The sequence below is a fragment of the Hemibagrus wyckioides genome, linkage group LG04 (genome assembly GCF_019097595.1).
Source record: "Hemibagrus wyckioides isolate EC202008001 linkage group LG04, SWU_Hwy_1.0, whole genome shotgun sequence".
NCBI lineage: Eukaryota > Metazoa > Chordata > Actinopteri > Siluriformes > Bagridae > Hemibagrus > Hemibagrus wyckioides.
In genome coordinates this window covers 1,348,247-1,365,423 of record NC_080713.1, presented here as the reverse complement: position 1 = coordinate 1,365,423, position 17,177 = coordinate 1,348,247, and the positions used below count along the sequence as shown (strand labels likewise).

The following is a 17,177-nucleotide window of genomic DNA, read 5'->3' as shown; positions in this document are numbered from 1 at the left end:
GTGGGGAATTACAGTACTGATGATGATTTTAAATTAAATTGTCATTTTTCATACTTTTTTTTCTAATATATTTTTATTGAAGGAAAAGCAGAATTAAACAGTTACAAAAAGTGTTTCTCTTGATTTTAAGTTTTTTAAAGCAGTTTTATTCATCTGTTTACACAAACCACCCCCTAGAACACACATATACAAAAATATATAAAAATAATAATAAAAAAAAATAAAATAAAATAAAATAAATGTCATTTTTAATACTTAAAAAATATTCTATGCAGTCAGCCCTTAGACATCATCAGATGCTGAGTGTCTTCCCAGGTGAAGCTCTGCCAGGCGTTTACTGCGGTTGTGAACATGCAAAGACGCTGTAGAGCTATAAATAACATTTCAGATTGATTCTCCTTTGCAAAGTCTCAGAATAAAAAAATCAAGAATAAAACATACAGATATAACATTCAGAAACCTTAAGAAAGATATCGCTCAAAGGACAAGAATATTAAGCATTTTATATACAACATACTCACTTTGATCTCAATCAGCATCTTCCACATCAGTCTCTGTATCTCAGGTTTGAAATTTCAGTTGTAACATCCTGGAGGTTTCTAGGCAAATGTTAAACAAATGTGAATTTGCATTGAAAAGAAATTTGATCATGAAAATTGAAGTGCAAAAAAGAACTTGGATTGCATTCACACTGATTCTGTTTTGCATGGGTACAAAATTTGGTGATTTCAACAGACCTATATGCAGGCCTACTACTACTTTACTGTATAAACATTTATTTATTATGATTTATTAAAATGTTTGTACATTAAACATTTTATTTACAATAAGCTAGACAGACTACAAATTGTTAAAACACTGATGGTGCTCTTTAACATTACAGTGACTAGTAGTTTTTAAAAAACAAAAGTGTTTGTTATGAAAGTTAATACTCACTGAAAAAGCTTAGCTGTCTGTCTGTGTTAGAGATTATTCAATGGATAACTGGAAAACCATAACAAAAACCTGAAGTATACACAGCATATTCGCAGCAGTCCTTTTATGGATGAGAGAAAAATTAATTATTCTGTGAATTTAAGGGGGGATTTCACGATTCACATTATGACCACCTGCTTAATGGGTCCCCCTTTTGCTGCCAAATCAGCCCTGACCCGTCCTGCACTGTGTATTCTGACACCTTTCTATCAGAACCAGCATTAACTTCAGCAATTTGAGCAACAGTAGCTCGTCTGTTGGATCGAATCACACGGGGCCAGCCTTCGCTCCCCTACACTTGTCCATTTTTCCTGCTTCTAACACATCAACTTTGAGGACAAAATGTTCACTTGCTGCCTAATATATCCCACCCACTCACAGGTGCCAATATGAGGAGATAACCATTTAATTCATGTCACCTATTACTACTCAGAATGTTATGGCTGATCGGTGTATTTGTGTCATTAAATTTTACAGCAGGTGCAGAAAGAATTCTGAACCCTTCAGAGGTTATTGTGTGATAGATTTAATTTACAATGAATTAAATTGTCTATTTTTTCATTAATCCACACACAATAATCCAACAATGACAAAGCAAAAACATTCTTGTTTAACCTGTAAGGAACAGTGACTAGAGTTCACTCCTGAGTAAAAGGCCCTTAATAGATTCTGTTCAACTGAGACAAAAATGCAAAGCTGAGGGTTATGTATGTGGAGCCAGAGGAATCCCAGGATGATCTGGTTGGTGGGTAATAAAGAAGACTAGTTGTTCTACTTGAAATAGGCAGACCTGCAGGGAATGGTTTGGTGGGTGATGTAGCCGTGCCCAATGGGCTGGTTGTTTGCGGCGGTTATTCTCAGGGGAATGGCACATGGGATCCTAGGAAGACTTAGTTCTTTAACCAGCCAATGGTGGTTAAATGAGATTAACTGCAGACCCAGAGTCCACTAAGGCTGGGAGAGAAGTCATAACATCAACCCAGTGCAAACAGTGCAAGACAGACAGTGCAAACAAGCAATACAACACTCTACAAGACAGATACATAAAATAGTGCCGACCAGACTACAGGATGTGTTTGTCATTGTGCAAATAAAGTTTTGTAAACAGTGAAAGGGTTTTGTAAACATGTGTACACTTGCAATAGCAGCATTTAAATTTGCTGTGTAAAACAGCATTAAAATGATGTGTATATTATCCGTGTTTACATGGATGTTGTAAACAGATTTATATATAATGAGTGTTTCTGTGTGTGCTTGTCAGTTCAGTGCAGTTCAGTTCTGGGTGTTGAGGAGCCTGATGGCTTAAGGGAACAAACTGTTGCAGAGTTTGCAGACCAATACACACAAAAAGTGACATATTTGGATGTAATATAAAATGTATATGTTTTGTGAGCTGCAGAATACCACAGAGAAACTGGAAACAGAAGAACTTCAGGGTGGACCAAGCCCAAAAAAACACGCTGAAATAGCTTTTTTGGAGAACTAACTTGCCCACAAAAGAAAGCACAAAAGTACATCATCCATATTACCTGTAAATATGTGACGATGTTTGAAACACTACAAATACAATATTTGCAAAACTAGTAGTGCTACTATTTACAAATCTAAAGCGTGTAATCTAAAAGATTATAATCTAAGATTGTTTAAATACAAAAAACATCACAACAAAACCACAGAACAGATGAAGCAAGCACATCAATGTATGCAGCCATATGAATGTCACCTTGGCCAATGGAGCAGCGGCAGAATTAATGGAAAAAATACAGACTGAGGTCTGGAATGGACCAACCTGCAGAGACTGAACATACATGATTTAAATTAAATAAATCACACAACAAAACTGAAAGCTAATTTAAAATTCAGTAAATTAGTAAAGCTTTGTTAAATAACATTGGTCAGATTGTGTGTCAGTTCCAGAGTTACAAGATTTCATTTATTTTGTACTTCAGCACCATGTTGTCTTTCTCCTTGTAAAGATCTTTGTTGATTTTGCTTTTGCATTGTTTTAAATGTAATGAAAATGAGTGTGAGTGCCATTGTGAGAGTCACTGGACATTGTGTCATGTGAAGACATTGTGTAGACTCTTACCGACACTTCAGAGCAGAGATGAAATCGATCTTTTTTATTTTCCTGCTGGCGGTGGGTTGTGGTGTAACTGTAGGTCTGATAAGAGAATATATTTTCAAAAGCACTTTATTAGATTGGCTTCATGCTCAGTCATATTGCAGAAAAAATTACAGAGATCTGGCTACTGTCACCTCTTTGGTTGAAAACAAACTACTTTTACAATCAGGAAGCTCTGCTTATGGAAGTTGGATTGGGCTGTACAGGAATTCAAGCATCTGGACGTGGTCTGATGGAGAACCACTTACTTTCCCAAACTGGTTTGGTTATTTAAGTTTTCTTGGAATATTCCAGTATGATTGTGTTGTCACATCATCTAACTATGGATTTGTTCCAAACTACAACTGTGCTAATAAAAGGAGTTTTTATTGCTATCGGTTCCTGATCCTGGTAAAGGAGAAGAAGACCTGGGAAGAGGCTCAGGAGTTCTGCAGGACTAATTACACTGGTTTGGTCTCTGTGACCTCTGAGTCGAGCCTGCAGCAGCTGATAAATGGGACGGTGGAGATGGAGACAGAGAGCGTGTGGACCGGCCTGCGCTTCGTGAATGGAAAATGGTTCTGGGTGAGCGGGGAGCAGCTGGGGAGCCTGGTCTCAATGCCTTCATGTCCAGTTCAATCTTACAGTTGTGGAGCTCTCAACACCATGACAAACACCTTGAACAACCAGAACTGCAACGAGAGGCTGAACTTCATCTGCTACTGGAAGTGAGTAAAAAAATCTAGAAACAACAAGAAATCATGAATGTAGATAAAATCTGAGATTTACAAATATGAAAAATTCTCAGTTTGTAAAATGTATGATGTCTTACTGTGTTCTCTCTTTTTCTGAACAGGTGATTTTACACAAGTACACATCTCCCTCAGGAAGATTATACTGTATACTACATCACACAAAATAATCATCTATTATTTAATATTTTTTTTGATTTCTTTACTAATAATTAAATGGGTTTTAAATTCTACGAAAAGAACTGAAACTGCAATTCAATGTTAATTATTGCTAGTTATCATAAATTATTAAGATTAACAATACCCAAATTTAGTTTGTATTTTAAATAGAATTTCCCTCACTAATAAATCTGTTAAATATTAATTTACAGACTTAATGATTGTGACTAAAAAGCTTTTTTTTGTTTATGAAAATGTTTTTATTTAGTTCTAGCTATTAGTATTCTAGTATTTCTCTTTGTTATTTTTTCCTGTTATTTATAACTTTTTATCTTGTTGAATATCTGCACTATTAAAAATTCCTGCCAAGTTCAGGATATAATAAACAGTTCATGTGGAAAGAATTTGTCCTGATTGGTGAAAACCTCTTCATATGATCTGTACAAATCCAGTGAATCAATATTCTGGGGTCTGAGTCAGTGATCTCACTGCACAATGTCAGAATTAATACCTTTAACAAGTCTAATAACCGTAAAATATTTAATAATCTAATTATTGTACAATTCAAATAAAAATAATTAAAACTTTTCACTGATTTTAATAGGATTGTGCTTTCTGCATTGTAATTGTTAGAGCAGGATTCATTCTGCTGCAAAATTATTCATATACAGTAGTCTCAAATATACAGTAAACACACTGATACAATAAAAGGACCATTTGTATAGAATTATTAAGAGTATTACACAGTTATAATCAAAAGACTAGAACACATTTTATGAAGCTGTATATTTGTCGAATAACTTTCGGAGATAAAACACCACAAAACCATAAAAATAAAGCCTAAAGGACCTGGAAATATTCTTTTGGAGAAATTTTTGCTGTAATGAGTCTGTTCCAGCAGGGGGAGCCATAGGACAGTGATCAAAAACACTCTATCTTGTAGGCTTTTTCTCAGAATTATTAAGGAATCATTTCGTTTAAACCCTTTTTAAAATATTAACTCTAGAACCCTTAAAGGCTCTTCAGCCTACAAGAGAACCTTTGATTTTGTTTGTTCTAGTTACAATGCTACAATAAATCATTTTCCAGTCAGAAAGGGTTCCACATTCAGTAGAACACTCTAGGCAGGCTAAGAACCCTTAGTGTTCCATGGAACCCTTACTCTATGAAAGCATGCACATTGGACCACAAGTATGTGAGTTGACGCAAATCTTTTCTTGTCTACCTTATTCACACTTATTTACATGCTGGCATCCTGTCAGAGTCACAAAAGGCTGCGGAAATATCGCCTTTGCAGCACTTATACACGTCTAAGACAAAAGGGATAATAGAGAACTTAATTCTCTACTATTGCTAATGGGTCACATGGATGAAGAGACACACTTTGAGTACCTTGAAAACAGGGACATTGTGACTGTGTGCAGTGTTGTAACAGAGGTGTGCCAGACCTTCTGGATTTGATGTTTACCGGCGCGCACAATAGGTCATGGTTTTGGACTCACAATTCTGTGTTTTGGCCAGTAGAGGTCATTGTTCCCTCATGTTGTATTTCCTCTGTCTGTTTTAGTGTTAGTTCTTTCACTGTGTCTAATTTTTTGTGTGTATTTAAGCATCCTGTTTCTTAGTTTACTTGTTTGTAATTAATTCTGCTAATAAGTAACACTGCTAATCTACCCAAGGGGGTCACAGTCCAGTGACTTCTGTGCCGGTCACAAGCCCAGACAAATAGCATCCGCTAATACTCTTTTCCCCAATCAGTGAAGTCTTTAGTAAAACTCACATGATGACCCTTCTCCTTTGGGATTAGGTGTCTTTCCCTGGCTGAGTGGGCTTGGTGGGAGTCATAGCTGGATCTGCGTCTATCATAGGGATGAGAAGAGGAGGTGTATCTGGAGAAATCATAATGTACATATCTGTCCCTGGAGTGGACAGGAGAGCGCCGCCGGTCCAGGCTGTAGTACTGAAAACAATCATGGCTGCTGGCAGAATGATACTCACGTTGATGATTTAGAGAAGACGTAGGGGTAGGTGAGTAGTGTCTGGTGTGGCGATCGGAAGAGTACTTTGCATTGAGATGATCACTGTGTGACCTGTTGGATCTGTGATAACTGGGTGCAAATGAGTAGGTACCATGATCAGGAGACACAGACGGGTATCTCTCTCTCCCACGCTCAGGTCTCTGTTCAACTGCAGGGTCATACGTATGTCTGGCAAGGTCAGTATGAGGAGAACAGTAACTAACAGAATGGGTACAATGTCACCCAAGTGCACGAACATCTTCTGAGAGCTGTTTAACCACATCGAGAAGTCCAGCAGATGGGCGCCATGCACACCGTCATTATCAGCAAGAACATCGCCGTCATCAACACTATCCACTGACGACCACAGCGACATGTTTAAAGTACTGTCCAACTCGCAACGTTCAACGAAAAATATATGGTCTGCCTTTCTACTTCAGCCACTGCCCGAGTAATTGTGTGAAAGTCCAGAGAAATGCACAAAACAATTCATGGAGCGCACTGCAGCCATTTTCCGTGGTGAAAAAAAAAAAACTTGTTGAATGCCTTGGCTAATTAATCCAAAACTTAGGAGGGAAAAAAAAATAAACGCCTCTGCCACCACTCCATAACCCAACTTTCTAGACTTATTTAAAATATTCACCAGTCTCTTTCTGGCTATGGGTAATAAGTGGGCTACAGCTGAGTTGCAACAACTTATTTTATTTGGCCAAACGGCAAGACAGACATAAACTTTCCCATGCACTTCTCCCTCACCTTGTGTTACAACAACTGGAAACCCAGGCAGATAACTTGTTAGTTCCCTTTTAACAAAACCAACACAACAAGCAAAAATCAAATGTCACACAGGCAGGGAGACAAAATAATAACGTGCTATAAATAACAATTAAATAATATTCAATTCTAAATTAAAACACATAAATAAATAAATACCTCATGGGTGTACTTCATATGATAATAAATAACATAAATCAATGCACAACTAAGGTTACACATACTTAAGAGGAGAAATAATAACTTATAGTTCCCACATTAGGAAAATACAAACAGCCAGACTTGAGAAATTAATAAATGCTATACTAAAATTAGATGCTACCCTGGCGCTTACACCATCACCCTCCCTAAATACACAAAGATTATCACTTCAAATGTAATATAATCTTTTAAGTATTAAATGTATTGAGAACTTGATGAACAAAACACGTTATAGAACATGTGAACATGGTGAGAAGACTGATGAGTTTTAGCTCATCAACTGAGACAAATGACAGCAGATCGTACTATAATTCAAATAAAAGATAAATTAGGCCATAAATGTACTGAATATTCACAGATCAACCATTGTTTTTATGAGTTCTACACAGAATGATATACTTCAGAATCTCATAAAGATAAGAATTTGATCTCATCATTTTTTGATAAGATTACTATACATTCAGTTGATAGTGAGACTGCAGCTGAACTTGAAAGCCCTTTTTCAGTTGAAGAAATAAACGCCTCAATAATGTCAATGCAAAATGTGAAGTCACCTGGCCCTGATGGGTTTCCAAGTGAATTTTATAAAAAGTTTAAGTATGAGTTGGCTCCATTATTATTAAGCGTATTTAAGGTATCTTTTTCTTCTGGTTCTCTGCCTCCAACAATGCGACAAGCAATCATATCACTTATTTTCAAGAAGAAAAAAACTCTCGACTGTGGCTCTTATCGCCCCATTTCCCTTCTCAATGTGGACAGTAAAATTCTGGCTAAAATGTTAGCTCGTAGGTTAGAAAATGTTCTGCCATCTGTTATATCCATCGGCCAAACTGGATTTATTAAACATCGACAGTTGTTTTTTTAGCGTACATCGGCTCTTAAATATTCTTTATGATTACTGACTGAGGTTGCTTACTGACCTCTCAGCTCCTATCATGAGAAATCATATGTTTTTTCCTTCAATTACAGATGCTGCTTTTAATTGTTGGGTAGAGAAAGGACTTACTACATTGAAAGATCTCTACAGTGAGCTTAGCTTTATTGTCATTTCATCAAATAATAGCAAAATATAACATTCCAAAAACACATTTCTTTAGATATTTACCAAATTTAACATCCTTAACAAAATCAAAGCAACAATGGGAAAGTGAACTCAATTTGATTTTTTCAGAGGAAACATGGCAAGATATTACTAATAAGATTCATTCAACTTCAATTTGTCTACAACATACAGTTATTCAGTTTAAAGTGGTTCACCACCTACATTGGACAAAAGCAAAATTAGCAACATTTTCACCAAATATAAACTCTTTGTGTAATAGGTGTAATATTGAGCCTAATCACACACACGTGTTTTGGTCATGTTCTAAGCTTGTAAATTTCTGCCAATTAATATTTAATTTTCTTTCAGAAGTTCTGTATCTACCTGTTAATCCTTCTCCTTTTCTTGCAATATTTGGTCTAACTACAGAACTCAATTTAGATAATAATACAAAAAATATGATTTCTTTTTTTAACTTTAATTGCTAGACGTCTTATATAGTGTAAATGGAAGGACAAATCACCACCTACTTTTTGTCTATGGATTAGGGATCTTATGTATCACCTTACATTAGAGAAGATTTGTTATTCCACTAAAGTCTGCAGTCAAACTTTTTTCTCTATTTGGCAGCCAGTGCTGACATATATAGAGCGAATGGATCCAAATTTAATGTTTGCTGGTTAATCTTGTCTTTTTTTTTCCCTTTCTTTTCCTCCATTTTTTCTCTATATGTGTGTATATCCTGTTTTTCTTTTTGAAAGTGTTTTTATATTATGTAAAACATCAATAAAAAGACTTTGAACAAAAAAAAGTTAGGCCAGGCCAAAACAAAAATTGTGTTTTTGAGAACTAGCTTGCCTACATAAGAAAACACAAACAAAAGATAAATCTCTTTCCTAAATTCCCTTAACAAAAACATTAACTAAAACCCATGCTTAATAGAAATGGCAGTTGCAACCTTGCTAACTGTGAATATACACACTATGATGATATTTTCAGTTCATTGCCTTGAATTAAAATCACATTTATTGGCAGGCATTTATTGTGGGTTTAACATGTGCAAGGAATTTGTCTTGGTGTACTGGTGTATAGTAATTATGAAGCAAAGGAACATAAATATAAAGGACCTTTAACTGTGTTAAAGTGCATGATATGCAAAAGCAGACCAGTGCAAGCACTACAGTGTAAATGCTCCATACAGTGCAAATGAAACATTAACTATACATTATTGTAGGAAGTCAGTCGTACAAGCATTCCACTACATGTCGTGTGACATTTATGTGACAAATAAAATGTGAATTTGAATTTTGAATTTAATGTGCAGAAAAGTGGCAGCCTTTTGCCGGAAGGGGAGTGGCTTGAAAAGCTCTTGTCCAGGGTGAGAGGGGTCAGCCACAATCTTAAATGCCCACTTCAGGATCCAGGGTTATGAAGAGTTAATGTGCAGCACCCATTTTAGATCCTGGGTCATGATGGTTCGCAGGAAGTGGAAGGAGACCTCAGTATCAACCTGGAAGTCACACAGGATGTTGGGTGCAGGAGGAGCTGGGTTCTTGCTAATGTCCATCTCCACTGTTACCACAGCATTAAGCTCCAGGTTATTCTGACTGCACCAGGTCACCTGTAGGCATACTTATCTTTTTCAGAGATGAGCCAAATGATGGTGTTATCGTCTGTGAACTTCAGTGGTTTGTTGGACGGGCGACTGAAGGTGTAGCTGTTGGTGTAGGGGAGTGGAGAAGAAAGAGTAGAGGAGAAAGAACACAGCTTTGGGGGGAACCAATAACGGTGGTCCAGGAGTCAGAGACATGTTTTCCAAGTCTCACCTGCTGCCTTTTGTCAGTCAGGAAGTCTGTGAGCCACCTACAAGTGGAATCAGGCACACTCAGCTGGGCGAGCTTGTCCTGTAGCAGAAGTTGAATGATTATATTGAAAGCAGAGCTGATATCCACAATCAGAAACCTGGCATCTTGGGGTTCTTGGGGAGTCCAGGTGCTGGAGGATGAAGTGGAGGGCCATGTTAATTGCATCATCTACAGACCTGTTCACTCTGCAGGCTCACTGCAGGGGGTCCAGGAGAGGGTCTACGATGGATTTGAGCTGGGACAACATAAAGCAACGGGCTTCATTACCACAGATGTCAGAGCAACAGGACTGTAATTATAAAGTTTGATCTTGGGTTTTTTGGGGATGATTGAGGAGTTTTTCCAGAACCAGGCTGGTACATAGCATACCTCCAGTGAGCTGTTAAAGATGTCTGTAAACACTGGAGACCTGCACTGTACTTCATGGTGGATGGAGAGACACAGTCTGGTTCAGCTGCTTTGTGTGTGTCTTGTGCCATGTATTTTTGTTTGCGTCCTGTGCTCACATGTGATTGCCCCACCTTAACCTTAATTCCGTCCTGCCTCTACACACCTGCTACTTATGTCACATTGATTGCCCTCCCTGTATATTCTTGCTGTCTTGTGTTTTTGTTTTGCTGAGTCCTTGTTTTTGCCTCCTGTTTTTTTTTTGTCTCCTGTTTTCATGCTTTGGTTTTTTGTTTGTTATTTTTGTTATTTCTGTTATCTAGCTTTTCCCCCACTGTTTCTATATGTTTATTGTTCTGTTGTTTTAATAAATCCCCAGTTTGATATGCTACCCCTGCATTTGGATCTGACTTTTGGACTCCTATGGAGGTGCCCTCTCCTGACAGTAACTCATACTGGTGCGTAATTGTAACTCACTCAGCCATTCTCACAGAAGCTTTTGTATGACATTACAGCCGCTGTGTACTCATCCAGACTACTGGTAGCAGTCCTGAATACATTCAATAAGTACAGTCCAAGCATGCCTGAAGATCTCTCACAGTCTGCCTGGTCCACTGCTTTGTCCTTGCAAAAGGTTTGGAGAGGTTTAACATCTGTGGACAAACTAAGAAGCCTCAGGAAAGGTAGCACACTACTAAAATAAAGAACTGAATCAACGTCTCTCAAAACCTGCTGCAGGATTTGTACTGGTCATACCAATTCTGGAGGAAAGATGTGGAAGAACCAGAACAAAACAAACAAAAATTAACAGGAACAACAAATATTGTTGTTAATTATTCTAGTTAGCCCCCAATTCTGTTATGATGCAGTCTAGGGTTAGGGTTATGTACACTATATTGCCATAAGTATTCGCTCACCCATCCAAATAATCAGAATCAGGTGTTCCAATCACTTCCATGGCCACAGGTGTATAAAATCAAGCACCTAGGCATGCAGACTGTTTTTACAAACATTTGTGAAAGAATGGGTCGCTCTCAGGAGCTCAGTGAATTCCAGCGTGGAACTGTGATAGGATGCCACCTGTGCAACAAATCCAGTCGTGAAATTTCCTCGCTCTTAAATATTCCACAGTCAACTGTCAGCTGTATTATAAGAACGTGGAAGTGTTTGGGAACGACAGCAACTCAGCCACGAAGTGGTAGGCCACGTAAACTGACGGAGCGGGGTCAGCGGATGCTGAGGCGCATAGTGCGAAGAGGTCGCCAACTTTCTGCAGAGTCAATCGCTACAGACCTCCAAACTTCATGTGGCCTTCGGATTAGCTGAAGAACAGTGCGCAGAGAGCTTTATGGAATGGGTTTCCATGGCCGAGCAGCTGCATCCAAGCCATACATCACCAAGTGCAATGCAAAGCGTCGGATGCAGTGGTGTAAAGCACGCCGCCACTGGACTCTAGAGCAGTGGAGACGCGTTCTCTGGAGTGACGAATCACGCTTCTCCATCTGGCAATCTGATGGACGAGTCTGGGTTTGCCGGTTGCCAGGAGAACGGTACTTGTCTGACTGCATTGTGCCAAGTGTAAAGTTTGGTGGAGGGGGGATTATGGTGTGGGGTTGTTTTTCAGGAGCTGGGCTTGGCCCCTTAGTTCCAGTGAAAGGAACTCTGAATGCTTCAGCATACCAATACATTTTGGACAATTCCATGCTCCCAACTTTGTGGGAACAGTTTGGAGCTGGCCCCTTCCTCTTCCAACATGACTGTGCACCAGTGACCAAAGCAAGGTCCATAAAGACATGGATGAGGGAGTTTGGTGTGGAGGAACTTGACTGTCCTGCACAGAGTCCTGACCTCAACCCGATAGAACACCTTTGGGATGAATTAGAGCGGAGACTGAGAGCCAGACCTTCTCATCCAACATCAGTGTGTGACCTCACAAATGCGCTTCTATAAGAATGGTCAAAAATTCCCATAAACACACTCCTAAACCTTGTGGACAGCCTTCCCAGAAGAGTTGAAGCTGTTATAGCTGCAAAGGGTGGACCGACGTCATATTGAACCCTATGGATTAGGAATGGGATGTCACTTAAGTTCATATGCGAGTCAAGGCAGGTGAGCGAATACTTTTGGCAATATAGTGTATGTTAATTGGCATGGAATGAGTAAATGGTGCCTCAAGAAGAAGAAACCAGGGAGAAATTCCCTACAGTGGAAAACATGAATGAAAGATAGATCTCTTTCCTAAACCCTTTTTCAAAAAGAGAGACCAAAAACCAGCTCCCAACAGTAATGACAGTTGCATGCTTACTTCATGTAAATATGTGATGACATTTCAAATAACGCAAATACAATATTTACAAAACTAGTCATGCGATAACTTGCAAATCTAAACAACTAAATTGAGCTTATAAACTCGGCTAGACACAATTCAAATCTAGAAAATATCACAACAAAAACATGGAATGGATCAAGCAAGCACATCCACCAATGCAGCCATATGAACGTCACCTTGGCCGATGGAGCAGCGGCAGAATTAATCAATAAAATGGAATGGACCAACCTGCAGAGACTGAACATACACAATTTATTACACAACAAAACACAAAAAAACCTGATGTGCAGAATAGTTGTCTGAATAGTTTCAGAACCCACTGTACATGTCATGTTAATAAAGTTGGATTTTATGATCCAACTATTCAAATAAAAAATTATTATATAAATTTCTCTTAGTAAAATTCAGCAAATTAGTAAAGCTTTGTTAAATAATGTGGGCCAGATTGTGCGTCAGTTCCAGACTTACGAAATTTGATTTATTTTGTACTTTTGCACTGTGTTTTCTTTCTCCTTTTAAGGATCTTTGTTTATTTTGCTTTTGCATGTTTTTAAATGTGATGAAAATGAGTATGAGTGCGAGTCACTGGACATTGGACCAAGTAAGGACATTGTGTAGAGACTTACCAACGCTTCAGAGTAGAGATGAAATCAATCTTTCTTATTTTCCTGCTGGCAGTGGGTTGTGGTGTGGCCGTAGGTCTGATAAGACAATATATTTACAGCAGCACTGCATTAAATTGGCTTAGTGCTCAGTCATATTGCAGAAAAAATTACAGAGATCTGGCTACTGTCACCTCTTTGGCAGAAAACAAACTACTTTTACAATCAGGAAGCTCTGCTTATAGAAGTTGGACCGGGCTGTACAGAAAATCAGGCATCTGGACATGGTCTGATGGAGAGCCATTTTCTTTACCAAACTGGTTTAATAACTCAGTTTTTCTTGGAACATTCCAGTCCAATTGTGTTGTCACATCATCTAACTATGGATTTGTTCCAAACTACAACTGTGCAAATAATAGGACGTTTTATTGCTATCGGTTCCTGATCCTGGTGAGGGAGAAGAAGACCTGGGAAGAGGCTCAGGAGTTCTGCAGGACTAATTACACTGGTTTGGTCTCTGTGACCTCTGAGTCGAGCCTGCAGCAGCTGATAAATGGGACGGTGGAGATGGAGACAGAGAGCGTGTGGACCGGCCTGCGCTTCGTGAATGGACAATGGTTCTGGGTGAGCGGGGAGCAGCCGAGGAGCCTGGTCTCAATGCCTTCATGTCCAGTTCAATCTTACAGTTGTGGAGCTCTCAACACCATGACAAACACCTTGAACAACCAGAACTGCAACGAGAGGCTGAACTTCATCTGCTACTGGAAGTGAGTAAAAAAATCATAAATAAAAAGAAATCATGATTGAAGATTTACAGTCATGAAAAAGTCTCAGTTTGTAAAATGTATGATATCTTACTATGTTCTCTCTTTTTCTGAACAGGTGATTTTACACAAGTACACATCTCCCTCAGGAAGATTATACTGTATACTACATCACACAAAATAATCATCTATTAATTAATAAAAATAAAAAAAAAATTGATTTTTTTTTTTTTTTTACAAATAATTCAGTGGGCTTTAAATACTAAGGAACTTTTAATTATTGCTAAGAATCATAAATTATTAATATTAATAATACCAAAAATTAGTTTGTATTTAAAATGGATTTTCCCTCACTAATTAATCTAAAATATCTTAGAACTTTATTTCATTATTATTGTGACTAAAAAGCTTTTCTTTATAAATATTTATGTATTCTACAAGTTTTTATTTATTTCTAGCTTGTGTTTCTCACATTTATTTATAACTTTTTATCTTATGGATGTAATAAATGAGGATATGAAGCTAGTGGGTCTAAGTGTTGAGGATGCAGAAGATAGGTGGAGAGAGATGATTTGCTGTGGCGACCCCTGAAGGGAAAAGCCCAAAGAAGAAGAAGAAGAAGAAGAAGAAGAAGAAGAAGAAGATTTTTTACTTTTTATCTTGTTGAATATCTGCACTATTAAAAACTGCTTCCAAGTTCAGGATATAATAAACACTTCATGTGGAAAGAATTTGTCATGATTGGTGAAAACCTCTGCATATGATCTGTACACATACAGTGTGTGGATATTCTGGGATCTGAGACAGTGATCTCACTGTACAGTGTCAGAATTAATATCTTTAACAAATTTAATAACTTGAAAATGTTTAATAATTACATTTAAGAGAAAGATGTGGATTCTTATGACAAAGAACAATAGAATGCTTTCTGCATTGCAGTTGTTAGAGCTGGATTGGTTCTGCTGCAAAATATCAGTTATATATATTGTCTCAAATATACCTGATACAATAATGAAGACCATTTGTACAGAATTATTAACACTATTACACAGTCATAATAAGAAGACTGTGTTATAGTGAATTACATTAAACACATTTTATGAAGCTGTATATGTGTCGAATATCTTGGGAGATAAAACACAAAACCTTTTTAAAAAAAAAAAGCCTAAAGGAGCTGGAAATATTAAAATAACAGCTAGAACTTCTTTATGTAGAATTAGTTAAAATTCCCAGATAGGAACCTTGTAAACCTCCAGATATTTATTCCATGCACCCATAACTAACCGAACACCTGCTGCTGTAATGAGTCTGTTCCAGCAGGCAGAGCCGCAGCACACTGATCAGGAAAACTCAATTTCATAGGGTCCTGCACAGAACTATTAAGGAATCATGGTTATAATAGTTGATAATAAGTTCAACCCTTTAAACCTTTGAATCTCTTTAAAATGTTCAATCTAGAACCCTTAAAGGCTCTTCAGCTTGTCCTACAAGAGAACCTTTGATTTTGTTTGTTCTAGTTAGAATGCCACAATAAATCATTTCCCAGTCAGAATTTCCACATTCAGTAGAACACTCTAGGCAGGCTAAGAACCCTTAGTCTTCCATGGAACCCTTAGAACTTACTCTATGAAAGCATGCAAATTGGACCACAAGTATGTGAGTTGATGCAAATCTTTTCTTGCCTACCTTATTCACATTTATTTACATGCTGGGATCCTGTCAGAGTCACAAAAGGCTGCGGAAAGACCAACAATATACAGTGCATCTCTAATACATGTCTAGACAAAAGAAAAAACTAGAGAAATTGACTCTCTGCTATTGCTAATGGGTCACATGGATAGAGAGAAATACTTTGAGTACCTTGAAAACAGGGACATTGTGACTGTGTGCAGTGTTGTAACAGAGGTGTGCCAGACCTTCTGGATTTGATGTTTACTGGCGCGCACAATAGGTCATGGTTTTGGACTCACTATTCTGTGTTTTGGCCAGTAGAGGTCATTGTTCCCTCATGTTGTATTCCCTCTGTCTATTTTAGTGTTAGTGCTGTCACCTGTGTCTAATTTCTTTGTGTGTATTTAAGCATCCTGTTTCACAGTTTACCTGCTTGTAACTAGTTCTGCTAATAAGAAACACTTCTGCTGCTTTAGCCTTTGGAATAATTGAAACCTTTTACCTTGAGACTCTTCTTCTGTTGGAATACTTCGCTGACAAGATATTTTTGTGTTTTAGCACACACACACACACACACAGAAGAACTCAGTGATATATTAAATATTTACAGTTTTTTAGTTGATGTAAACCTTAAAGAAACCAAGAAAAACTTTAGGGTGGACCAAGGCCAAAACAGCACCAAGAAATGCTGTTTTGGGGAACTAATGCTGGGTTCACACAGCATGATTTTCAGAGTGATCAAATCACTGTTGCTTTCACTCTGCACGACTATCTAGGGTAACGTTCAGTTGCTGCTGTGTTCACATCGCACGATGGATCGGCGACAGGAGCTTTCACACTACATGACTTCTCAATAGGAAGGATCTCCGACAACTCTGTCTGGTCCACAAACTGTTTCACAACCAAACGTACGCCAAAAATAATAAGGAAATAACACAAAATCACACCTGATGTCAGAGTTCTCCCGTGAGACTGGAAATGGTACCTCGCAAAAAGTTCATGAGCCAAATGGTCAGTGTGGGGAACAAGGATTGTGTGTTCTGTAGAATTGAACAAAGGAATAATTTTGCAATGTGCTACTGCTGATGCAGCTGGTTAAGCAAATATTTCTGCTTTATTTCTGTTTGATGTAATTGTAAAGCTTATTTATTCTGATATAACTATATTTAAGATATTTTTGTCTGATAAAAACCTATAAAATCTATTAAACTATAATACTGTGCTCCAACCAAAGAAATGTGGTCTATAACTCCTCCCTGAACTGATCACTGCCCTGCATCTCGCTCTCATTGGCTGTAGGTCATCGCCGAAGTATGTTTCAGTCAGAGCTCCTTTCACACTGCACGACTTTGAGTCGCAGACAGGTCAAACTATTTAGCATGCCAAATATTTCACAGGAGTCCGCGACTCATCAGTGACTAGGTCAGATCGAGTTTTTGGTTATTCACAATGCACGACTGTCAATCCCGTGCACGAGCTCCGCTTACCTTAATTTTGTAAAACTAGTCGGCGACTGAAAAGTCATGCAGCCTGA

At 38.0% G+C, this 17,177-nt stretch overlaps 2 protein-coding genes across 2 annotated transcripts; both read left to right on the top strand.

The window, feature by feature from the left end:
* Window positions 1-3,045: 3,045 nt before the first annotated feature.
* LOC131351987 (snaclec agglucetin subunit alpha-2-like) lies at window positions 3,046-4,065 on the top strand. The gene is made up of 2 exons (XM_058387775.1): window positions 3,046-3,807; window positions 3,936-4,065. Exons 1-2 carry the CDS (start codon window positions 3,083-3,085, stop codon window positions 3,937-3,939), a joined length of 729 nt encoding a protein of 242 aa, XP_058243758.1. The 5' UTR covers window positions 3,046-3,082; the 3' UTR covers window positions 3,940-4,065.
* A 9,132-nt stretch (window positions 4,066-13,197) lies between these two features.
* Window positions 13,198-14,199, top strand: LOC131351986 (snaclec agglucetin subunit alpha-2-like). Its single transcript, XM_058387774.1, has 2 exons — window positions 13,198-13,975; window positions 14,091-14,199. The coding sequence occupies exons 1-2, from the start codon at window positions 13,251-13,253 to the stop codon at window positions 14,092-14,094; spliced, it is 729 nt and encodes a 242-aa protein (XP_058243757.1). The 5' UTR covers window positions 13,198-13,250; the 3' UTR covers window positions 14,095-14,199.
* The last annotated feature ends 2,978 nt before the right edge of the window (window positions 14,200-17,177 follow it).